The sequence below is a fragment of the Tamandua tetradactyla genome, chromosome 13, assembly GCF_023851605.1.
Source record: "Tamandua tetradactyla isolate mTamTet1 chromosome 13, mTamTet1.pri, whole genome shotgun sequence".
Taxonomy (NCBI): Eukaryota; Metazoa; Chordata; class Mammalia; order Pilosa; family Myrmecophagidae; genus Tamandua; species Tamandua tetradactyla.
This window is the reverse complement of record NC_135339.1, coordinates 41,016,450-41,042,960: the sequence shown is the minus strand read 5'-3', so window position 1 is coordinate 41,042,960 and position 26,511 is coordinate 41,016,450. Positions and strand designations below refer to the sequence as shown.

Sequence of the window (26,511 nt, the reverse complement as noted above, 5' to 3'; positions counted from 1 at the left end):
AGGCTCTCTTCCATAGTGATGATGGTTAATCTCCTGTGTCAACTTGGCTAGGTTTTGATGATCAGATGTTTGGTCAAGCACTGGACTGCTTGTTGATGTGAGGTTATGTTGATACTGGAGTTGTATCTCTAATCAGTTGACTGCATCTAAGAGTACCAAAGGAGATTGTCCTCAGCAATGTGGAGCATCTACTCCTCCAATTATTTGGAAGTCTTAAGAGCAAGAACTGAATATTTCAGAGGTCAGAAGAAGAATTTGGACTCAGCTACAACACTGTTAATTGCAGGAATTCCAGACAGCCAGCTTCCCCTGGGGAATTTGGACTAAGGACTTTGGCCTCACCTTTATGGGAATTTCCAGCTTATGCTGCCCTAGGGAGTTTGAACTTTTGAGCACCAATGGTCGTATGAGCCAATTCCTTATAATAAATCTCATTATTAATGTATATAATACATACAAACATATTCTCTTGGTCTGTTTGTCCTTTTGTATTTGCCCTTCTCTCTGCCTAGAATAATCATCCCTGTCTCACTTTCTGACTTTCCTCAAATTTTTGTTCTAAGTTCACTTTCTCACTGCAACATTATGTGCCCCTTCTGATTTTTCATAATAAAAGCAATATCACTCCATGGGATCAACAATGTCATCTTGACCACAAGGGGGAAAAGAAGTGTAACAAATAAAGTATCAGTGGCTGAGAGAGTTTAAATAGAGTCAAGAGGCTACTCTGGAGGTCACTCTTATGCAAGCTTCAGTTAGACATTGCTACTGTCATAACTTGCCAACCCCCAACCAAAACCATTCCTACAGAATAACTCAGGCATTATATAAGATTCTACAAACATTCCATGCACTAGGGTAACTTTCCAGAAACCTACAACTTCTAGATGGGTCACTGAACAAGATAAGTCCTGAAATGCAGAGGGGCCCGTCTTTCCAGAACATTAACTAGTTCCATCCCCCTATCCAATATTATCGACAGCCCCTTCCAAAATGAAAAAGTTAGAATGGCCATAACCCATTGAGAGAAAGATCAAAGATGATGGTGGAGTTATAGAGGTCTGATTTAACAAATGAGTGCTGAATTAATATACTGATGTTTCTTTTAGTCGCCAGTACCTTAGAGCAGTTAGAAATAAAAATCTAAAATTGTGGAATTGTAACCCATACCAAACTCTGAAATATTTTCTACAACTAATTGTTACAATGTACTTTGAAATTTATTGCTCATATATATGCTACTTTTGCACAAAAAAGAAAAAAAGAGAAGAGTATAATAGAGAAGATAGGCTTTAACAAATGAATATGACTGCTGAATCAATATTTTGATATTTCTTTTGGTCTCCAGTGTCTTGGAGCAGCTAGAAGAAAAAAATGAAAAATCGTAGAATGTAACCCATATCAAACTTTATCTGATGTATAACTACTGGTTAAAATGTACTTGGAAATATAATGTTTTGTATATATGTTATTTTTCATACGCAAAAAAAGTTAAAAATAAATAAACAAATGAACTTTAAAAAGAAAATCACTGAGGATTGAGGCTTCCACTCAAAATCCTGTGTATGATTCTTCAGGCCCAACTACAGGCAATAACAAAGGTTTCACCTGGCAGGCCTCACTGAGGAAAGCTGGAATCCCCATACCAGACTTGGTGCACAGTGGTTGAGTACTCAGGCCTCTCCACTAGCCATGCTCTTATAATCTCTACATCATCCAAGGCCCTTCCTGGACACTTCTGTGCCACTTGAAGACACTTTTCTCCACTCTGTATCAATGAATCGGTGCTCAGTAATTTTCCACTCCTTGCTCTTTCCGCTCTCTCTTACCCTTTTGTCACCTGGTCCATAAAATAGGAGGAGGCTTTTTTTCCCAGGCTCCCTTGGCAGTAAGTTGATTTCCCTGTAGGTAGTAATACATCTAACCTTGACCTGGAGTCATTCCATGGGGAAAAGCAGGACATTAGATGCAGGTGCCTTTTCCTGTTTAGCCACCTGCTTGCACTATTGCAGCTATTGTGGTTAAGTAAAGCCTTAATTGTTACTTTCAATGTGGCTTGTTGTTTTAATTAACCCTCTGTACATGGCAACTCAGCTTTCTCTAACTTGGCTCTTGACAATCCATTGGCAATCCCCTATCTCCCACTGGTGCTCCTTCTCCCTCCCTGCTATATTTTTGTCAGTAGTAATTATTCTGCTGTATTTTATTTATTACTATGTTTCTATGCCTACTTTCTCACACTATAATGGAAGCAGCAGAAATCTGGAGGCAAAAGAGGTAAGAAATTCTGAACAAATAAATAACTGTAGGGAATTTAGGTTAACAAGCTCCTAGTATTGGGACATGATATAAGAAAGGAAATATGACTGGAGGACAAGAAAAAGAAAACAGTCATATTTCTGCAATTCCTTTAAAAATTAGATTTGACTCAATACTTGTCTACTGGAATTCACTTTTTAAACTTATAAATCATAACCAGAATACTGGAAAAGAAAATTGAGCCTAAAAACCAATACTTCAGAATAATAATACTTAGAATTTATCTTTAAAAGTTACCTCCACTTCACAGAATTTATTTATGTGAAAGAAAGATTTTTGTTGCTGTAAAAAGAATGAGAGCTTGGGGGAAAGAAAAGTTGGTATTTTCTGTATCTGATTTTATTAGCAATTCTGAAAGAAGTCTTTCATCTGAATTATCTTTAAAAATTACTAATGGGAAAAAGTATTTCCTACTGTTTGTGTGACTGACAAGCAAGCACATCCCTAGATACTTTAGGAATGAGCAGAATTGAATGTAAAACAGAGTTTCCAAAGTGTCTCAAGTGCATCACCAACACTGCTCAACTGAGGAAGTTCAAATTCACTTGGTACAACCTCGTCAATCACTTGGTGGGGGAAATGTCCATTCCTTCACACCTAGCCTTTGTTTAGGGTAATAAGCCAAATTCTCCTCAGCAGGACAGAACCTTACTGAATTGCTAAAAATAAAATTGTAGACTAGGTAAATTTATCTTTGGGGCCTCTAGAAATACATCAATGTGCTTTATACCCCTTCCTCCAGACTTGGCAGCACTGCCCTCACACTTCATCTCTAAATGAAATTCAGCTCCTACTTTGCCCACATTTCTGAAGTTTTAAAGAATAAACTCTGCCAGAGTTAGTATTTTTCTCCCTACAAGTTTGGAAAAAAATATTTTAAAACTCTGGTGGTAGTATTTTAATAACGCAAAAGTCACAACTATGGGATCAGAGTGGAAATAGCACGGCCTGCCCTTAAATATGACACCATGTAGATTCTCAGAACTTTAAAGGCAATTGTACCAAATGTCTGATTTCCTACATTGGAGTCAGATTTCCTACATTGGATGGATGGAAAACAGAAACTGTTCCCTGCTCTTTTCTAGTCAACTACATGATGACAAGGAGTTGTTGACTTTCATAGTCTTAGTTTTCTCATCTATCTGACATCTCTAAGGCACTTCACAGCACTTAAATTCCAGGATCATCTCATTCTAAGGGTTGGAAGAGTTCTGCATCAGGGGTAGAATTCCTTGTGGCTTGTGATATGTCAGTGAGAGCAGCTGCCTCCATATTGATGAGTAAAGAGGCGGGAAACTGGCCTCCATCTGAGATTCAGCAGGTCCTCACCCCTACAGAGCACCTAACTGAATGTCTGTCATTTTCTATTTATCACTAGCCTCTCCTAGCAAGCCTTGATCATCAAGTTCAAGCAAATATTCAGTTGGTCACAGACTCATCAAATTCCATGATCATAAACCATGACTTGAGTATCTTCAGGAAATGATCAGAAGCAGGTTTGATGAACAGTCTGAGATTGTCTTATGCTATAACTTTATCCCCTTCTCTCTGGTGACAAGGTACTCAATTTAGGGAAAGCCTCTCTTTTCTTTCTGTCAGCTCCTTTTTTTTTTTTAATCTTATCACACTTATTTCTTTGGGGATGCCACCTGTTGTCATAAGAAGTGTTGAAGAAATGCCAATACTGAAACCAGATAAATTCTACCAAATAAAGCAGTGCTGCAGTAGGTTCTCATTTCACCAAAGAACATTAATATGGCTATGCACATTCAGGAATCTGCAGGAAACATCCTGCAGCACTACTTCAAAATACAACCATAACCTGACCATTTATTATCACCTCCAGTAGTACTACTCTAAACCAAGTAACTGTTATCTGTCCACATAGCTGCAGAGGTCTCCTAACTTAGTCACTCTACTTCCACTTTTGCTTCCGTATATTTTATTCTCCATATAGCAGCCATATGCTGTTAAAGTAGGAGTCAGATCATGTCACTCTCTAGCTCCTAGTAGAAAATATTCAATCTCTACAACTTAGAATTTTCTCTATCCACTAAATTCAAAGGCTTTCCAAGGAGCAAAAGTTGACAATATATATGTATATATTTAGAGGATATGAAAAGATGTGTTCATTTTTTCAATAAGCTTTCTGAGAGAGAATTAAAAATGAATGAAATATTCTTATTAAAACAACTTTGTTGTGTGTGGTTTCTAATACTGGGAACAAAAAAATCTCCAGGCATTTTCTCTTTATAAATCAGCATCATTATCATCAATCATGGTATCTCATCATGATCATTATTGCCACAATCATCTCAGAAGAATGCTTAAATGGTAATATGAAATGGTGAAGAGACCTCTGTAAATGTGATCAAGTCTGCAGTTGAACAACCAACCTTTGAGCTCTTCCTACATGGATTTCTTGTATTTTCATTTCACATTTTGGTTTTAGTTTCTGTGGATCCTACCTCTGCTAGAGAAAATCAAGAGTATAGAAATGTCACAATGTTATTGGAAAATACAGTTAAAAAGTCAGGTGTATAGTTTGGCTAATTAGTCATACCACCAATTTGTTGTTTGTTTTGGTTTGCTTAAATACATTAATACACTAACAGGATATATTCATTCATATAGTACATATTTATTCAATGCTTCATATGTTCCATGCGCTGTTATGGGCACTGGGATTACAGTGGTAAAACCAACACACAATATAACTTCAGGGATAATATTTAAGTACTTAATACCTGAAAGAATAGAGGTGCTCAATACTTACTATTAATTATTAATCTATTTAAAAATTGTGGATTGCCAATAATCTCTCTTTCATTGGACACCCAATTAAGTAGGTGACAATATCAATATCGAGAAGACAACAAAAGTAAAAAAATCACTAAAGTTTCAACATCTATTCACATTTTTTTTTTTTGCATATGCAGGCACAGGGAATCAAATCCAGGTCTCCAGCATGGCAGGGAAGAACTCAGCCTGCTGAGCCACTGCGGTCCACCCAACATCTATTCACTTTTACCCCTTAACCTCAAATTTCTTAGGTCATCGTTTGCCATAATTTGTCCAATCAAGTACCTTTGCATTCTAATTCACAATTCTCTCCCAATCACACATATACATAAATCTTTTCAGCCACACTGATAATTCTTGTTCCTGAAAACATTCTTATATTATCTGGTATTTGGATATTTTCTCAAATTGATTTATTTTGCCTAGAATATATTTTAGTCTAGTAATTCCCTGATGAAACATACCCTCTTCAAAGGCCCAGATTCATACACCAACTGTGACAATTTGAAACTGTTGTGCACCCCAGAAAAGCCACATTTCTTCATTCCTGATTCAATATTGTTGGATGGGATCTTTTGATTAAGTTCCATGGAGATGTGACCCATCCAATTGTGGATCAGACCTTCTGGTTAGGTGGTTTCCGTGGTCATGTGTCTCCACATATTCAAGGTGGGTCGCTTACTGGAGTCCTTTAAGAAGGAACCATTTTGGAAAAAGTTTCAGTGCCAACACAGACATATTTGGAGATGCAGAAAGAAAATGCCCTTGGGGGAAGCTGTTTGAAACCAGAAGCCAAAGGACCTGCTGGCATCAGCCATGTGCTTTCCCAGATGACAGAGGTGTTCCTGACCCATCAGCTTTTCTTAAGTCAAGATATCTATCCCTGGATGCCTTAGTTTGGATATTTTCATGGCTTTAGAACTATAAACTTGTAACTTAATAAATTCCCTTTATAAAAGCCAACTCATATCTGGTATATTGCATTTCTGGAAGCATTAATGAACTAAAACACCAAGATCCAAACATTTTTTGGATATACTCTATCTCACATGGAGTTAGTTTTTCACCCCCTATATTTTTGTAGCACATTTATATCAATTTTAGAATTTTAGTAAGCAGAGCAAAAGTATTTTATCTGCATGCCCAATATCTATCAATTAGCAGTGGCTGCATGGATACTGTGTAGGCAGAGTGGTTTAAGTCACGTTAAGGGAAGAGGGCCAGGATTGACTATTTATGCCAGTAACAAGAGTGAGAACTGAGAATGCCATCAATGAGGACTTTTTACACAAATCAATTTAGACCTATATAGATCAAAGTCAATCAAAATTTGGCATACCATATTACAGCAACATTGATTTAAACTCTAAAACCCGCTGCTATAGATTTCCAGAGATTTTTGTGATCATACTTGACTTGTTTGTTTTTTGATCATACCATAAATGGTTAACTTGCTTCCCTCCTGTATTCTACTAGTCCATGAATTCAAATGGATTTTTTTCCCTTCATTCCATTGCCTCTGGTTCCCTTCAAGGAACTATTTGCTTGCCAGATATACTTAAGACAACATAAGTTAAATAAGTAAGGAGACTTAGCACATTCAGTTTTCACTTAACTTTCCCAGATATGGGCTGTTCGGCAAAACATATCATTACAGAAGCCAGCAACCAGTGCTCAACATGGTATGAGGAATACTGGGAGTGTGGTTTCTAATTCAATAGCACAAAGAGTATTCTTTAGTAAAATGCATAAGACATTGGGCCAGTTGAAGAGGGACATTACAATATCAAATGGCTCAAGAGGTTAGAAAATTTGCAAATCAGGGGACTGAGGACAAAAGTATGAAACCTTACAGATTAAGGGTAGTGTTAGGGATTGCATTATGTACCACAGAAGAACATGTTCTTAATCTTAATCTATTTCTCTGTGTGTGAACCAATTGTAAATTGGATTTCTCGATGATGTTATTTTAGTAAGGTGTGGCCAACTGAGTCAGTTGGGCTTTAATCTGGATTACAGAAGTCCCTTAAAAGCCAATGAAACTCAAGACACATGAAGCAAGAAAATAAAAATCAATGGAATCCAGCAGAAAAAGAAGATGCTGCTGTGTGCACTGCAATGTGACAGAAAGGCCAAGGACCCAAGGATCACCAGCAGTCAACCCCAGAATACCAGTTTTTTAGAATAAAGCATTACCTTGCTGACACCTCAATTTTGGACTTCTCCTCACCTCAAAACCGTAAGTCAATAAATTTCTGTTGTTTACATCAACTCATTGTTTAGTATTCGTTTTAGCAGTTGGGCAATTAAAATAGATGGAAGTTCTATATCCAGATTTCCTGCCAATTGTATATGCTTCTCTGAGAATATCGTGATGCCTGGGAAGAAGAATCTATATTTTTAATTTAAACTTTTTTATATATTATGTAGAAGTTACACATCATTTATAATTAAATATAATTAGACAAATCAGAAATATTAGACAGGTTTCAATGGACTTCAACTGAAATGGAGTAAAACAGGTTCATTGTCCTCCTCACAAAATTTAATATTGTCAAGGAAAGAGAAACAATCAAGAAGAAAACAGTTCTTGAGTTCCAAGTGTGAATAACACTCCTAATACAAAATTTTTTAATGAACCATGCTGTTATTTAACTTCTTTACAAATAAACAGGGTATTTGGGTAGAAAATAGCAAACCACTGATAGCAATCAGCACTGCAATAAAGTTAGATGAGTTTCCTGTAGCTTCCAGGTGTCTTCATGATTGAAATAAATGACTCCTCAAAAAAATTTTTTTGAATAAATTAAAGTATAAAAGACGGATGCCTGCCTCCACAATTTAGAATATATGTGCATGACATACATAAAAAAATATTTAATGCTCAATGGACTAACTGGAAAAACCAAATACAGCATTAAACAACTTTATAACCTGTTTTCCAATTAAAATAAAATACTATAACATGCCTAACAAAAAAGACTACTTGAGAGAAAAGTAATTTTATATATTCCTCTTAAATGACAACCTAACCACTGAAAACTAAATTTATTGAGATATGAACTGCAGCAAAGGCCAAAATTATTTCATTATTTAGCTATATAACAGAAGGTGTGCCTTGAGCCACATGTAACCCCATGGTTTTAGTTTTTCTATTATATATAATAGTATGATTATTAGAATTACCTGATTAGTCCACCCTTTTTGTTAACTGGTTTTTTTTCACTATCTACTCCTAAACCTTCAGATGGCCACAACCACCAGAACTGAATTAATTTAGTGAATAGTTCCTGAAAATTTCTGGGATAGGGGGAAAGATAAGGGGAGGATTGTAAAATAGATTTTTTCTTATCATTCCAACCAAACATTTTAAAAATCAAATGCAATTTTTCTTATTTCTGTCTCAAAATCATTAGAACATCCTGTTGTTATTGCCAAGGGTAATACAGGCATCTAAAATATAGCCTTTCTCATTCTAAGTTTCAGACATCTCTGAATATCATTCAATGTAGTTCTTAAAGTTATCACAGTATTCATAAGGCAGTTTAAAAACTGCACTCACTCGTTTTGCTAATCTATGTGAAGTACTACAGTTTAATATAGACATTTTACATTATAATTCTTCCTTATTTTCAATTTTCAGTCCCTGAAACTTTGAGAAGCAAAATATTATTCAGGCATGGTAAATATGCATTGCTGAAAGTGTTTTCCAATATTCTCAGGAAACCAATTCACGAGCCTTCAGCGACTAATACACCAAGAAGCACTGAGTTCTATGACAGATGGTTCCATTTAATTTACAGTTGGTGTGTACTTATTTTGATTGGTAACTGTCACCATCCACAAATGCTAATGTCATTGAACTTCCTTAGTGATTACTTGGATGGGTAAAATATGCAGCCTTCCATAATTACAATCACTGTATACTTCTTAATTTTAAGTAGCAACATTCTAAAATAGAGGTTCCATTCTGATATCACTTCATGTTGCTTTATATGATATCTAATTGCCTAAATGGATTTCAGCTCTTCAGTTGCTGTTATTATAGCAAGTCCCAATAAGCAATGATTACTTAGGGAGATGTACTTTCCTTAGGAGTATGAAAAGTATCTGTACTGCTTTCTAAAGGTGCATTCTGCTCAGAATTCATAAATTTATTCAACAATGGTGCGACTTTTCAAGTAGCTGGATTTCAATAATTAAAAATATACCTGGAGGACTTTTGCCAAAATAGGAAAGATACTCTCTTCAATAGGTTTCCATGCCACGTTGGTGAAGATGTTTGACTCTTTATAGCCATTAGGGGAAAGGCAGAAAGTCATCATGAACTCACTATTACATTTCTACCTTATACCCTATGCTCCAAGCTCTGCTTGGCCACTGGCCTTCCTGAAATCATCAGTCTCTCTCCCTTACTGAACTTCACTAGAGATGTTCTTTCACCCTACTATATGAGACTATCCTTAGTACTGTCAAAACATTCTGATTATTAGTCCTTAAAAATGATGGCAAATATTTTTTGTCATGATTAGTTTCCAAAGATATCCACCGTACATCTCTAAATTTAAACTCAAAGAAGGCAGGGATATTTTTATTGTTCTTTTTTTTCCAGAACTTTCGTTCAGCACATAGTTCACACTCAATAAATGCTTAATGAAATCTATTTCTACATAATTTTGTTTGTTTGAACATGTGCTAAAGCAGCAGTTTTTTGTGAAACCTGACACTTCCAATCAAGGTTGTGTTTTTAACACAGTACTCAGACTTTATTGGAACCCCTATTTATTAATTAGTAAACTCCTTGAAGGCAGGATTCGAAATTGTATCTTCTGAATCTTGGTATGTAGTACCTGACTTTCATCCCAGAGATGCTCAATGTTTGCTGAATAATATATATAATATGTTCCAACAAAAAATGTAACTGATGTTAAGGGCACAGAAATATGTTTTGTTTTCTTTCCATCTATTCCCATAACCTAACATGAGCTAATTAATTTAAGGGCTGAGGGACAGTTTACCAATCTTTGTAGAAGCAGTACATCACCAGTTGTGTATCTTTAATTCTTGGTCTATAATTAACAAATAATGAAATCATAATTATTGGGGTAGAAAAAATTACATTCCTTGCTACCTGATAATAGTTTGAGGTTTGGCCAATGTTGGACTCATATGGTGCTGTAGATGGCACTAACAAATTATAGAAAATACCTGCAGGTTTAAGAAGATATTAATAAGTTTTGATTACACATAACCCAATGAACATTTACGAAGTGCTTTAAAAGTACAAAGGCACTGCTGTATGTTTGTTTGTAGATACAAAGATATTTATGTTATTATATACGGGAATTATAGGGGCAAATAGTTAACAATAGGGCCTGTATCTGAAAAAAAGCCTAATAACCTCTTCCAATTCCTCCAACCAATCATCACCATCTCAGCCAATTTTATGCTATGTATGCTTGTGTGTGTGTGTGTGTATTCCCCTGCTAAATTTATTATTTAATTTTATCTTATTTGTTCATCATGGTTGAAAATGACAGTGGAACAAAACTAGGCACCAGAGTCATCACCAAGAGTAGGATTTTCAAGGTAGAAGTCAGCACGTATTCTTCCAGTAGTCTCTACACTATCTTCATGGAATAACTGAATGGAAGAACTAGCTTCAAATGTCAGTAATTATATCATACCAAAGTACTCTTTTACTTCTAAAATATCTGGCCATGGTAATTGTTTTTGGTTGCTAGCTGCCGGAATGCAATATACTTTTGCATATGGCTTTTTAAATGAGGAATGGCTTTTTAAAAGAGGAATTTAATATGTTGCTAGTTTACAGTTCTAAGGCTGAGAAAATGTCCCAATTAAAACAAGTCTATAGAAATGTCCAATCAAAGGTATCCAGAGAAAGATACCCCGGTTCAAGAAGGCCGATGAAGTTCAGAGTCTCTCTCTCTCTCAAATGAGAAGGCACATGGCAAACACAGTCAGGGTTTATCTCTCGGCTGGAAGGGTACATGGTGAACATGGCATCATCTGCTAGCTTTCTCTCCTGGCTTCCTGTTTCATGAAACTCCCCGGGAAGTGTTTTCCTTCTTCATCTCCAAAGGTCGCTGGCTCGTGGACTCTGCTTTGTGGTGCTATTGCATTCTCTGGTCTCTCCAAATCTCTCATTCTCCAACATATTTCCTCTTTCATAGGACTTCAGAAACTAATCAAGACCCACCCAAATGGGTAGAGACACGCCTCTACCTAATCCAGCTTAACTACCACTCTTGATTAAATCACATCTCCTGGGAGATGATCTAATTATAGTTTCAAACATACAGTGCTGAATAGGGATTAGAAGCAGCTGCCTTTACAAAATGGGATTAGGATTAAAACCTGGCTTTTCGAGGGTACATACATCATTTCAAACCAGCACAGTAATCCAGGTTATATGTATTTGATACATATTACATAGGCCTCTGTCCCTAAAGAGAAGTATTTTCCATCTACTATACATGTAAAGCATAAATTATTGTCCACTGGTTATATGAAAAGGTCGAAAATATCTACTTTCATAACTACTTTAAATAATAAATTGGCATTCTTGGTGTTTATGATTGGTTCTTAAGACTAGACCTCAAATTTTTGCAGTACAATTTCATAACGGGGAATCTATGAAATTACATTTTAAACAAACTCATTCTATTAAATAAGACTATTTTGATGACTGTAACCCACATTTCTCTTTCCTTTCTATGTTGTTTTTTATAGTATGTATAAACAGATTGTGTACATATTTTAGACAGTTCTATGGTTTCTTTTATAAGTTTTACACATGATAATCTCCTATCGAATACTCCTGTCATCTCCCGAAAGCACAGTCCTTGGATTTTTTTCCCATTTCAAAACATGATACTAGGTACATAAAAATCCATTTCAAAGAATCACAGACTCCTTCACTTGGATTTTATCACTATGAAATGCAGGATGAAATGAATTCTGCATGCCTCATATCAGTGTGCTTACTAAAGCGCATCTGACACTTTGAATTTTAGAAATGCATGTGAATATGGCATTTGAAATCTAATCTGTCACGTTGAGAGCTCCATGAAGATTAACAAGGGTTTTTGTAACTGTCATATATGTGAGAATTTATACCCTCAAAGGCCTTAAGAAAAGGCGTCAAAACAAACATAAAAGACATTGGTTTCCAGTACTAAGTACTAGTGCCTAGGTTATTTCCAATGGAGAACAAAGTGAATCAGTAGGATGTGCTTGTTAATTAATGAATTTCCAACTCATACAGTAAGTTCCACAGAGGCCAGTGTTCTAAAATACCCAAAGGGTCATTTAAAGACTGCATTGGGTATAATAATGAAACCAATTTATTTAATTTCACACTCCATTTGTATTTCAAAACTTATACACATTTGGCTCAAAGAGGAGATATAAAAATTGTGATGCAAAAAGTTGCATAAATTCTACCAGGCAATAATATCAATAGGTCTATTGATACAGAAAGACTCTAAAATGGGAGAAAATTTACACTGCATGAAACTAGTTATTCCATTTCCAAAGTAAGCAAAAACTTTTCAGATTTAATGCCTAATAATTTTACATACTTTTGTAGATGCTTGTTTTATTTCCCTTTGAAGGACAAATTCATGAAAATAATCAATAAAACCTCAGTAAAATATATAACCCCAATTTAACATGAATATGTACTGGTAGGCACAAAGAAGAAAAGAGAAATTTTCAGAGACATTCATGACCTTCACTGCCCACCATTGCTGCAAAAAATATGTTCAAGTTAAGCATTATAAAAAAAGTGTAGCAGAAGATAGTCCTTTAATTTATGGCAAATTATGATGTTAGAAGTAAAACTTGAATTATATGCCTTTCAAAATTATGACGATGGAAAGAGAGGGATTCGATTTACTGACTTTCATGGTACTAACAAGAATATTTGGTGATATTCAGAAAACAAAAAAATTAAATACAGAGACGATATAAACTGACAAAAAAAAGCATACTCTGAGACATCTAGAAAACATTGCACACCAAAATTCTAACACACACGTTCTTTACAAGCTTACATGAAACATTTTAAAAATGAACATTCAAGGCTGAAACTATTTCCCTCACCAAATTTCAACATTTTTATTTTTAGATGACATTCTCTAACCAACTAGTAAAGTATAGCCTTAAATGTTTGAGAAAACAAAGATCTAAACATATGAATTTATTATTTGATAAAAATAAGAGCTTACAAAAGAATATCTTCTTCACCAAAAAACAGAAGGTAGAAAATGATCGTAATAAGATTACAAATTAATGAAGCAGAAACAAACATAAAATAGTGGATCAAAAGGCAAGCTTTGGATCTTTGAAAAGACTAATAAAATGAATAAATATCTGAAAAGATTGATCATGAAAGACATTCAATAAGGGACAAAAAATATCCATAGGCCATCCTTAAAAAAGATGCAGAAAGGAAAAGGATAAAAAGATTATGAATTTAGCACCAATAAACTTGGCAAATTAAAAAGATATGAAACAACCTTAGAAAAATATGACAATTCCTAGAAAAATAATAAAGCAAAACTAGAGAGAATATAAGCAAAATATTTTTAACCTTAAAAAATAAATTTGATCATTTATTTCATAAAAAATAATGATTTCATCATGTATGTTATGGGTTGTGTTCCCCCAAAAGACATGTTGAAGTCCTACTCCTAGTCTTGTGAATGTAGCCCTCATTTGGAAATAGAGTCTTTGGAGATTTTATTAGTTAAATGAGGTCAAACTGGATTATGGGTGGCCCTAATCCAATATGACTGGTGCCTTTGTAAGAAAGAAATAATTGGACCTACACATAGTGAGACACCATGGCAGAGAATGCCATAAACTGCTAGCAAGCCACTGTTAGAAGTCAAGAGAGAGGAGAGGCCCACGCCCCACAGCAGCGGACCCGCCCGCCCTCCTCTCCCCTCTTTTGTCCGCCGGCCCCCCGCGCGGCGCCCACGCCCCGCAGCAGCGGACCCGCCCGCCCTCCTCTCCCCTCTTTTGTCCGCCGGCCCGCCGCGTGGCGCCCATGCCCTGCAGCAGCGGACCCGCCCGCCCTCCTCTCCCCTCTTTTGCCTTCACCGGCTCCTCCGCCACCAGCCTCGACAGCCTTGCCACCCTCACCTTTCCTCCTCCAGAACAGCTACTGTGAGAGTGGAGATAATACAGAGCAGCTCCCGGAGCCACGAGGGAGATCAAAGGGATGGCGTACCCCATCCTGGAACGGCTGACTGTCTGGGAGAACCAGCTCCGGTGAGATCACCGAGGGGCACGGGCTTTCCTGGGTGGGACGGCAAGTGGCCGGAGACCCTCCCTTCCACCTTCCCAGTCCAGCTGGTAGAATTGGACAGGGAGTCCCCTTAGGCCGCGGCGGCTGGTGCCCCCACGACGCGAGGCCCCCCGGACCAACTGAGAGAGTTGGGTCGGAAATCCCCAGACTGCGGAGAACAGTGACCGGGGGATTCCTTCCAAACACGTGACTCCCCCGTCCGGCTGGGAACAGTGCACTCTCCCGGGCTGCGACAGCTGTCGCCCTCCCGCCACCCTTGGCGCCCCGGGCCGACTAGCTAATTCAGCCGGACGCTCTCCCGTGCTATGGCGGCCGGCGACCCTCCCCTCATTCGGAACCCCAGGCTGGCTGGCACTCTTCCAAGCCGCTTCGGCTGCCGAACCTCCCCTACGGCGAGAATTTTCCAGAGTTAAAGGACCCACAGCAACCTTCACTGGTGGAACCCGTAGACAAACGTGTGCCACGAGCGCCACCTACTGGGCAGGATAAGAAAAACAGAACCCAGAGATTGCACAGAAAAATCTTTCAACCTGTGGGGTCCAACACCCAGGGAAATCTGACTAAATGCCCAGACGCCAGCAGAAGATAACGGATCACGCTCAGAAAATTGAATATATGGCCCAGTCAAACGAACAAACCAATAGTTCAAATGAGATACAGGAGCTGAAACAACTAATGCTGAATATACGAACAGAAATGGAAAACCTCTTCAAAAACGAAATCGATAAATTGAGGGAGGACATGAAGAAGACATGGGCTGAACATAAAGAAGAAATAGAAAAACTGAAAAAACAAATCACAGAACTTATGGAAGTGAAGGATAAAGTAGAAAAGATGGAAAAAAGAATGGATACCTACAACGACAGATTTAAAGAGACAAAAGACAGAATTAGTGATTTGGAGGATGGAACATCTGAATTCCAAAAAGAAACAGAAACTATCAGGAAAAGAATGGAAAAATTTGAACAAGGTATCAGGGAACTCAAGGACAATATGAACCGTACAAATATACGTGTTGTGGGTGTCCCAGAAGGAGAAGAGAAGGGAAAAGGAGGAGAAAAACTAATGGAAGAAATTATCACTGAAAATTTCCCAACTCTTATGAAAGACCTAAAATTACAGATCCAAGAAGTGCAGCGCAACCCAAAGAGATTAGACACAAATAGGTGTTCTCCAAGACACTTACTAGTTAGAATGTCAGAGGTCAAAGAGAAAGAGAGGATCTTGAAAGCAGCGAGAGAGCAGCAATCCATCACATACAAGGGAAACCCAATAAGACTATGTGTAGATTTCTCAGCAGAAACCATGGAAGCTAGAAGACAGTGGGATGATATATTTAAGTTACTAAAAGAGAAAAACTGCCAACCAAGACTCCTTTATCCAGCAAAATTGTCCTTCAAAAATGAGGGAGAAATTAAAACATTCTCAGACAAAAAGTCACTGAGAGAATTTGTGACCAAGAGACCAGCTCTGCAAGAAATACTAAAGGGAGCACTAGAGTCAGATACAAAAAGACAGAAGAGAGAGGCATGGAGAAAAGTGTAGAAAGAAGGAAAGTCAGATATGATATATATATAATACAAAAGGCAAATGGTAGAGGAAAATATTATCCAAACAGTAATAACTCTAAATGTTAATGGACTGAGCTCCCCAATCAAAAGACATAGACTGGCAGAATGGATTAAAAAACAGGATCCTTCTATATGCTGTCTACAGGAAACACATCTTAGACCCAAAGATAAATATAGGTTGAAAGTGAAAGGTTGGGAAAAGATATTTCATGCAAATAACAACCAGAAAAGAGCAGGAGTGGCTATACTAATATCCAACAAATTAGACTTCAAATGTAAAACAGTTAAAAGAGACAAAGAAGGACACTATATACTATTAAAAGGAACAATTAAGCAAGAAGACATAACAATCATAAATATTTACGCACCGAACCAGAATGCCCCAAAATACGTGAGGAATACACTGCAAACACTGAAAAGGGAAATAGACACATATACCATAATAGTTGGAGACTTCAATTCACCACTCTCATCAATGGACAGGACATCTAGACAGAGGATCAATAAAGAAATAGAGAATCTGAATATTACTATAAATCAGCTTGACTTAACAGACATTTATAGGACATTACATCCCACAACAGCAGGATACACCTTTTTCTCAAGTGCTCATGGATCATTCTCAAAGATAGACCATATGCTGGGTCACAAAGCAAGTCTTAACAAATTTAAAAAGATTGAAATCATACACAACACTTTCTCGGATCATAAAGGAATGAAGTTGGAAATCAATAATAGGCGGAGTGCCAGAAAATTCACAAATACATGGAGGCTCAACAACACACTCTTAAACAACAAGTGGGTCAAAGAAGAAATTGCAAGAGAAATTAGTAAATACCTAGAGGCAAATGAAAATGAAGACACAACATATCAAAACTTATGGGATGCAGCAAAGGCAGTGATAAGAGGGAAATTTATTGCCCTAAATGCCTTTATCAGAAAAGAAGAAAAGACAAAAATGCAGGAATCAACTGTCCACTTGGAAGAACTGGAGAAAGAACAGCAAACTAATCCCAAAGCAAGTAAAAGGAAAGAAATAACAAAGATTAGAGCAGAAATAAACGAAATTGAAAACATGAAAACAATAGAGAAAATCAATAAGACCAGAAGTTGGTTCTATGAGAAAATCAACAAGATTGATGGGCCCTTATCAAGATTGACAAAAAGAAGAAGAGAGAGGATGCAAATAAATAAGATCAGAAATGGAAGAGGAGACATAACTACTGACCTCACAGAAATAAAGGAGGTAATAACAGGATACTATGAACAACTTTACGCTAATAAATACAACAATTTAGATGAAATGGACAGGTTCCTGGAAAGACATGAACAACCAACTTTGACTCAAGAAGAAATAGATGACCTCAACAAACCAATCACAAGTAAAGAGATTGAATTAGTTATTCAAAAGCTCCCTAAAAAGAAAAGTCCAGGACCAGACGGCTTCACATGTGAATTCTATCAAACATTCCAGAAAGAATTAGTACCAACTCTCCTCCAACTCTTCAACATAATCGAAGTGGAGGGAAAACTAGCTAATTCATTCTATGAAGCCAACTTCACCCTCATACCAAAACCAGGCAAAGATATTACAAAAAAAGAAAACTACAGACCAATCTCTCTAATGAATACAGATGCAAAAATCCTCAATAAAATTCTAGCAAATCGTATCCAACAACACATTAAAAGAATTATACATCATGACCAAGTAGGATTCATCCCAGGTATGCAAGGATGGTTCAACATAAGAAAATCAATTAATGTAATACACCATATCAACAAATCAAAGCAGAAAAATCACATGATCATCTCAACTGATGCAGAGAAGGCATTTGACAAGATTCAACATCCTTTCCTGTTGAAAACACTTCAAAAGATAGGAATACAAGGGAACTTCCTTAAAATGATAGAGGGAATATATGAAAAACCCACAGCTAATATCATCCTCAATGGGGAAAAATTGAAAACTTTCCCCCTAAGATCAGGAACAAGACAAGGATGTCCACTATCACCACTATTATTCAACATTGTGTTGGAAGTTCTAGCCAGAGCAATTAGGCAAGAAAAAGAAATACAAGGCATCAAAATTGGAAAGGAAGAAGTAAAACTATCACTGTTTGCAGACGATACGATACTATACGTAGAAAACCCAGAAAAATCCACAACAAAATTACTAGAGCTAATAAATGAGTACAGCAAAGTAGCAGGCTACAAGATCAACATTCAAAAATCTGTAGCTTTTCTATACACTAGTAATGAACAAGCTGAGGCGGAAATCAAGAAACGAATCCCATTTACAATCGCAACTAAAAGAATAAAATACCTAGGAATAAATTTAACCAGAGACAAAAAACCTATATAAAGAAAACTACAAAAAACTGCTAAAAGAAATCACAGAAGACCTACATAGATGGAAGGGCATACCGTGTTCGTGGATTGGAAGACTAAATATAATTAAGATGTCAATCCTACCTAAACTCATCTACAGATTCAACGCAATACCAATCAAAATCCCAACAACTTATTTTTCAGAATTAGAAAAACCAATAAGCAAATTTATCTGGAAGGGCAGGTTGCCCCGAATTGCTAAAAACATCTTGAGGAAAAAAAACGAAGCTGGAGGTCTAGCGATGTCGGACTTTAAGGCATATTATGAAGCCACAGTGGTCAAAACAGCATGGTATTGGCATAAAGATAGATATATCGACCAATGGAATCGAATAGAGTGCTCAGATATAGACCCTCTCATCTATGGACATTTGATCTTTGATAAGGCAGTCAAGCCAACTCACCTGGGACAGAACAGTCTCTTCAATAAATGGTGCCTAGAGAACTGGATATCCATAAGTAAAAGAATGAAAGAAGACCCGTATCTCACACCTTATACAAAAATTAACTCAAAATGGATCAAAGATCTAAACATTAGGTCTAAGACCATAAAACAGTTAGAGGAAAATGTAGGGAGATATCTTACAAATCTTACAACTGGAGGCGGATTTATGGACCTTAAACCTAAAGCAAGAGCACTGAAGAAAGAAATAAATAAATGGGAGCTCCTCAAAATTAAACACTTTTGTGCATCAAAGAGCTTCATCAAGAAAGTAGAAAGACAGCCTACACAATGGGAGATAATATTTGGAAATGACATATCAGATAAAGGTCTAGTATCCAGAATTTATAAAGAGATTGTTCAACTCAACAACAAAAAGACAGCCAACCCAATTACAAAATGGGAAAAAGACTTGAACAGACACCTCTCAGAAGAGGAAATACAAATGGCCAAAAGGCACATGAAGAGATGCTCAATGTCCCTGGCCATTAGAGAAATGCAAATCAAAACCACAATGAGATATCATCTCACACCCACCAGAATGGCCATTATCAACAAAACAGAAAATGACAAGTGCTGGAGAGGATGCGGAGAAAGAGGCACACTTATCCACTGTTGGTGGGAATGTCAAAGGGTGCAACCACTGTGGAAGGCAGTTTGGCGGTTCCTCAAAAAGCTGAATATAGACTTGCCATACGACCCAGCAATACCATTGCTAGGTATCTACTCAAAGGACTTAAGGGCAAAGACACAAACGGACATTTGCACACCAATGTTTATAGCAGCGTTATTTACAATTGCAAAGAGATGGAAACAGCCAAAATGTCCATCAAAAGAAGAATGGCTAAACAAACTGTGGTATATACATATGATGGAATATTATGCAGCTTTAAGACAAGATAAACTTATGAACCATGTAATAACATGGATGGACCTAGAGAATATTATGCTGAGTGAATCCAGCCAAAAACTAAAGGACAAATACTGTATGGTCCCACTGATGTGAATGGACATTCGAGAATAAATTTGAAATATGTCATTGGTAACAGAGTTCAGCAGGAGTTAGAAACAGGGTAAGACAATGGGTAATTGAAGCTGAAGGGATACAGACTGTGCAACAGGACTAGATACAAAAACTCAAAAATGGACAGCACAATAATACCTAATTGTAAAGTAATCATGTTAAAACACTGAATGAAGCTGCATCTGAGCTATAGGTTTTTTTTTTTTGTTTTTGTTTGCCTGTTTGTTTGTTTGTTTGTTTGTTTTTACTATTATTACTACTTTTATTTCTTTTCTCTATATTAACATTTTATATCTTTTTCTGTTGTGTTGCTAGTTCCTCTAAACCAATGCAAATGTACTAAGAAACGATGATCACGATCTATGTGATGATGTTAAGAATTACTGAGTGCATATGTAGAACGGTATGATTTCTAAATGTTGTGTTAATTTCTTTTTTTTTTCTTTCCGTTAATAAAAAAATAAAATAAATAAAAAAAAAGAGAGGAGACATGGAACAGATTTTTTCCTATAGACTTCAGAGAAGCATGGCCCTCCCAACAGCATGATTTCAGACTTCTAGCTTCCAGAACTGAGACAAAAATATGTTGTTTTAAGCTACACAAATGTGGTCCTTTGTTACAACCAACTTAGGAAACTAAGGCAATATAAATGAACAAACATAACAAAAACAGTTTATTCTTCCAGAAAATAGAAAAGGGAGAAAGTTCTATTCATCTGATTAAATAAGCTTAGCTTTCACTTTAAGGCTATCAAGCAGAGGACTTCTGGAGCTTCTGGTCAAAAGGGAGCAACAGTGTCTTCTTTGCTGCCTATGCTGATTCACTGGCTAGTTTCCATCTTCCCCACTCCTCACTGGTTTCTTTGACCTCTTTTGGATGGAAAAGAGGACGAGAACATCTTTGGCAGTCAGCAGTTTTCAGTAGTCACTGTCTTGACTCAGAGGTCTCCATGTTAGACATTGCAACTTCCCAGACATACGTTCCCTCTTTGTATACACGTCTACCTGGTGCAAACATCCATGAGCAAGGAAAGTCTTTAGGGGAATCAGAGAAGACTGAGAACAGTTAGAAATTCAACCTCTATCTGAAAATAAGCTTCAATTCCTTGAACTTGGTACTGAAAACACTGACTTGAGGCTACAGCCAAACTGAGCAATTCAGGGTATTGGATCATGGCAGATATCTTCATCCTTCCTGGGGGGATTGATTCACTGTATAAGGAACTGCCTCAAGGGTTTCCTGGCATGGAACCTGGCTCCCAGCAGTTCTGCAGACCTCCAAGTTTTCTTACTATACATTTGTCCAATCTCTTCACTGTCTCCTCATTGAGAACATTTCAGGATCTCACCCTTCACTCCCAGCCTGGTGGGCCCCATCGGAATGTTGACCATCTGCCAGTCCCTCTGTGCACAGACTGGGACCTGCCTCACTACCCCAACACATACCCTGGCGTCTTTTAGCAGACACTACTTTCACAGAGTAGATTTGTCCTGGCTCTCTCTCCTTTGTGATGCAACAATTTCAGTCTATGAGACTAGAAATAGAAACCAGGCTTTAGAGGCAGGGAACCCAATCCAGGAGGCAGAGAATGGGGGATAAACCTGGAGATCTGGGTTGCTAGTAAGCTGCAGCAGGGACAACGTGGGAAGTGGTGGGATGGGTGGACCGAGGCAACCTCTCTGGATATTTGGCTACTCCCAGGAAAGGTAACTCCAATCCTTACTGACCTCTCCTTCAGTCATGATATAGGCCACCCAAAACCTCTGACATCTTTCCCACCTCTGCACCTGAGCAACATATTAAAAGAACAATTTTAGAGAAAATTACCTCAAGGTTTTTGCTTTTCAGAAAAGAGTAAAAAAGAGTAAATATCTACCCAAGAGAAGGCACTCCAGTCCAGGACAGAACAGGAACCAGTGCCTTCTCAAACTCTACAAAAACCAAAGACCCCAGTGTTTCTTTCTCAGAGATGTTTGTCTTTCTCACACATGAGGATCCTTCTCTCTTTCGGACTGGGTTTTCTACTCTCTGAGCACTGCCACTGACCTCTCTCACATACGGCAGTTCCCATACGCCCAGTCAGGGATGCAGTTTTTCTTACACACAACAATGCCCTCCACCCTTGACACAATGAGCCACAAATAAGCAGAAGGACAGAGACTGACAGCAGCAGACACAGACACAGAGACACTCACGCAGAAACTGCAGAGAATATATACGCAAAGACAAACAGAAATACAAACTCAAGACACAGGCCAATAGACAGATAAGGATCCCTGTGTTCTCTCAATGCTGCTCTTTAACATATTGCCGTATTTGACTTGGTGTAATTTACCAGAATCTGAAATCATCTTACTAACCTGGTTACATCTTATTAAAGTTCCACATGGTCAGGGACGGGGTTGGGCCAGTCCACTGCTGGAGCCCAGATTGCAGCGTGGGGCCAGCACAGAACAGGGACTCAACCAACATTTTGGAATAGTGAAGAAAATCATCTTCCCACATTCTAATTGCCTGCATAAAGCATTCTTCCCCTCCCTGACTTAAGTTCAGCATGGTTACATTACATGGATTTTAGCAAAATCCCCTGACACCTCAGTTCAGGGTCCCCTGCCCATCTGTATCCCTTCCCTTCATACCAGTCCCAGCTCCTGTCGTGTTGGTGACCATGCATCTAAAACTTTTCCCACCAGCCTATGAGGATGAATAGATACACAGGCAACTAAGAGAGATACAAGGCTTTTAATTGACAGAATCCATAGCCTACCCTGGGTTGTCATTAGTCAGGCTGTGCTCAGGAGTTCAGTCCATCCTGCAATGAGGTTGGAGCCAGGGAGCTAGGAACAGGAAGAGAGGGAAGGCTGGGAAGGCTAGGTGAGAGGATGAGGGGCTAAACTTCAACCATGACATGGGCTCCTTTATCAACCACCCTGTCCCCTATGAGCAATGGAGCTCAAGTGCAAAAAGTAGCAGGCCAAAGGCCCTCCCTCCTTCCACACCTGCAGTCCAAGGACATCAGGGCCTGAATTGGGGACTGACCTATTCTAGCTTCCTTCCCCATGCTGTTGTCCTATAGGGAATCGCGGCAAGCTTTCATCTTCAGAAGGTTGTGGGCCACTGGCCTTGAGAAGACATGGTATGAGTAGTAGAAGTGACCTAGCTCCAAGTCTCTTTCTCCTCTCGCCTATCCATCTATCTCATTTCTCATTTACCTTAGGGGACTAAACCCCTTCTTTCCCCACAATGTCCCCAGTGTTTTGCTCCTGGGGCCGGATCAGCTGCTGGGGCTTATCCAGAAGATCCAGGTGGAGGGGAAGCTACTGTGGTGGTTCTGCCTCAGCCTCAGCGAAGAGCCGGTCACCCTGCAGGGTGTACACAAGCTGGAGGAAGTCCTGGTGCCTGAGTGGAAGAGGTAGGTATCAGAGAGGGAATTCAGCTGGACCACTCCGAACCTGCAATGCTTGGTGCTAGCCTTACCTCTGCAGCTTTTCCCTCTCCTGCCCTGCCTGCTGCTTTAGGATACCAAGCTCGTGATACAGCCGTTCAACCTCCTGATGAGTCCCTGTCTGACGCTCCCTCACCTCTGCCGAAACCTCTGCCAGATGCCGTAGACGCTTCTCCTGCCAGGAATGAGGGTACAGGATGGCTCATCTCCCCAGTCCCTCCATCCTAGACCCAGTTCAGGGTTAAGAACCACAGAGGGAAAAAGAGACCCTGCTCATTTGAGTTAGGAACAGGGACCTAGAAAGAAGGAAGGGTGAGAATGAGCTGTTTCAGGAAAAGAGGTTATGGAAGGAAGAAGCACAAGGATTAAAATAACCCTTACTTAGTTTGCTATGTGCCAAGTATCCTTTTAAGCACTTCTGTAGTGATAACTTACTTAATCCACTAAGATTTCTACAGAATAGGTGGTACTATCGCCTCCTATTTCACAGAGTAAGAAAAAGATGCACAGAAAGTTAGTGACTTGCCTCAGGTCATGCAGTAGTGAATGGTGCTAGGATTTCAAGTCCGTGTGACATGAGAAAACAAGATGAAGGTTTTCTAGGTAGATGACAGACTACTCAATGGCATGATAGTGGGGATACTCTTCGAAGGGACTGACCCACCTGTTGCAGTTGCCACTGCTTCTGAGCTGCTTGGCGTTTCTCCATGGCCACTTGCTTCTATGGGTAAGCAAGGCAGTAAGCAAGGAGAGAAGAGTAATTTTCTGGTTAGATTTTGGAAGGAGGGAAGTAGATCCACTCCAACTGCTCATCCTTTCCCTCCTCATCTGCCTACCATCTCCAATCCCCACTCAAAGTCCCTACATGAACCTTGGCCTGGAGCTGTTCAAGGGCTTCCTGGAGCTGGGCCCGCTTTCTCTGGGCTTCCTCCAATTGAGGCAGAACCTGGGACAGGGCACTTGTGATGGCCTCCACATGCTCCTGGTAGGTAGCCTTCAGCTCTTTCCAGTGTTCTTTGGCTGCAATTGCTTTCTGCCCTGAAATGAGCCACCAGGAATGAGGGCATAGGTGAGATAGGCCTAACAGCCTTTCTGCAACCCTGGGGTGTTAGTCTTCCCATAAGTCAAACAGCTGAAACAAGTGACATCTCCCTTCTTTCCCCACTCAGTCCAGACCCTACCTCAACTCCCTGCCTACTCACGGCTCATGTCTTCAGAAGCCAAGGGGTCCAGGCCCTGGGCAGTGTCCTCATGCACCAAGAAGTCCTGCAAGAAGTCTACTACCTGTAGTTGGCTGCAAAGCAGCTTTTCCTTCTTCCGGGAGTCCTGTTCAGAGAGTGTAGAGGCAAGGAGCACCCTCATCTTCTTGCATAATAGGCCAATAAGGCTGCTTCCTGTCTGTTCACCACCAGTGCTGCCCAGTATCTCACAGGACCCAAGAACAGCCCCATGCTGTACATACCATCACAAACTCAGCCAGGATCTGGGCAGGCACCTCTGCCTCCTCCTGCAAGCCTACAGGCTTCAGGATAGCTGTCACCTCCTCCAGGGCCCTGGAGGGGTAGGGAAACAGAGGTTGCAGTCTTCTGGGGGTGCCAGTTCTGAGGAACATGTGCCCACATGCACACATGTGGGTGTGTCAATGCTGATCCCTGGGTCTACATGTTAAGGGACACAGGCATGTTGCGTGCATGGAGGTCATACAGTGGCAGTATGTTCCTCCTTTTTCCATGAGGAAGTAGAAACAGGGAGAGGGAAATAAGGCATTGGGTGGAGGGTCTGTAATTGTAATTGAGAAACTCACTGAAGAGAAACCATTTGAGTAGAGATTTGAGCGCAGTCAGGGAGAGAGGTAGGGGAAAGGCAGAAAAGGGGCAATGTTCTGACTGGCCATGAGATCTCCCGGCACAGGGCAGGAGTCTTGGGCCAGGATCCTTGGATACCTGAGGTGGGGCAAAGAACGGGGTACTAGATGTCTCCAAATAGGCCCTCCAGGCTCTTCCTAGTTAGGGGCTAGAATAGCCCAATAGGGGGTCGGGATGGAGACAAAATAACCTACTGGGAATGTGTGTGGGGGGTGGGACGGGGAGAAGACGGAAATGGCACTTCGAGCATGTCTCCTGGGGATGACTGAAACCCACGAAGGACGCGGATGGTCGACAGGGATGAAAAAGTCCCCTTCTACGACACACTCCTTAGGAATGTGTGTACGTGGGAAATGACGAACAGTTCCTCCATATGCTGTGCTCCTGGAGAGGAACCGTCAACCCAGAAACCTAAGACCGAGGGGCCGGCGTCAGGACCACTTGCTCGCAGGGTGAATACCAATAAGCTGTGAAAGGGGAAGGGGGCTCCGTCCTACGTGGGGATCCGCAAGGTCTGTCCCCGCCCGCCCCGGATACCACCTACGGCACGGCGAACACTTACTCTAGAGCTGCAGCCTGGGCCTCGCTCTCGGTTGCCTCCATTCTTCCCCCGGCCGCGCTTCCCGGCCGCTAGCCGGGTCCAGCTCCTCCCTTAGGTTTGGATCCGCAGCCGACTGCGCGCCCAGGCAGACGATTGGCTCCGGTGTGATTGGACTGTTGTGTTTGTCTGATTGGCAGGCGCTGATTGGCGCTTCGGCCCGCCCCTGGTTGGCACAGGCGCAGTTGTAGCCGGGCGTGGGGAGAGGGGAGGGGAGGCGCCGATTTTGCGCCTGCGCGGGCGTTCGGAGGCAGTGTCCGGAACGGGGGCGGGGACCCGGGCGGGAGCGAGGGCGGAGGGCAGGTGCGCCTGTTCGCGTTCAACCCGGAAGAGGGGAGATATTTGCGGTTAGTTTCCATTTTGGAGGAAATGCTCAAATTTCACTTTATTTTAAAGATTCTGCTGCGATAGAAAGGGAACAGTGGGGCTGTCTTTCAAGTACCTGGATATCAGATAACGACGAACAACGACCCTGGAGATCCCGGGGAACACAGGATGTGAGCTGAATGCTTGTCCACCCTTTAGAGGTTTTCCAGAATCCAGAGAGCTTATCAGACTACCTGAGGTGACAGGATGGCGCTGAAATTCCGGTAAGATCAAGGGATCCAATATCCTCTGCAGTGTGCACAGAAAAACATTGCTGCGCAGAGTGAACTCGGAGTTCTGCAGAGGGTTTTCTGAGCATTCAGCTAAGTACTGATCAGTGACCTAGGAAACTA

The 26,511-nt window shown here is 39.8% G+C and overlaps 1 protein-coding gene and 1 long non-coding RNA gene across 2 annotated transcripts; one reads left to right on the top strand and one right to left on the bottom strand.

The window, feature by feature from the left end:
- Positions 1-20,386: 20,386 nt before the first annotated feature.
- Positions 20,387-25,941, bottom strand: ZWINT (ZW10 interacting kinetochore protein). The gene is made up of 7 exons (XM_077125288.1): positions 25,757-25,941; positions 24,792-24,882; positions 24,532-24,655; positions 24,201-24,367; positions 23,994-24,050; positions 23,362-23,504; positions 20,387-23,283 (listed from the first exon to the last, which is right to left on the bottom strand). The coding sequence occupies exons 1-7, from the start codon at positions 25,795-25,797 to the stop codon at positions 23,202-23,204; spliced, it is 705 nt and encodes a 234-aa protein (XP_076981403.1). The 5' UTR covers positions 25,798-25,941; the 3' UTR covers positions 20,387-23,201.
- On the top strand, positions 21,432-23,760 carry LOC143653905 (uncharacterized). Its single transcript, XR_013161607.1, has 3 exons — positions 21,432-21,590; positions 23,138-23,296; positions 23,403-23,760. It is a non-coding gene; the product is annotated as an uncharacterized LOC143653905 (long non-coding RNA).
- Positions 25,942-26,511: the final 570 nt, after the last annotated feature.

Bases quoted from the DNA above. Each gene is read 5' to 3' on its own strand.
- ZWINT (XM_077125288.1), bottom strand. From the start codon at position 25,797: ATGGAGGCAACCGAGAGCGAGGCCCAGGCTGCAGCTCTAGA. The intron at 24,883-25,756 runs GTAAGTGTTCGC...CTACCCCTCCAG, and splicing joins GCCCAGGCTGCAGCTCTAGA to GGCCCTGGAGGAGGTGACAG. The intron at 23,505-23,993 runs GTGGGTCAGTCC...CATTCCTGGCAG, and splicing joins AGCAGTGGCAACTGCAACAG to GAGAAGCGTCTACGGCATCT.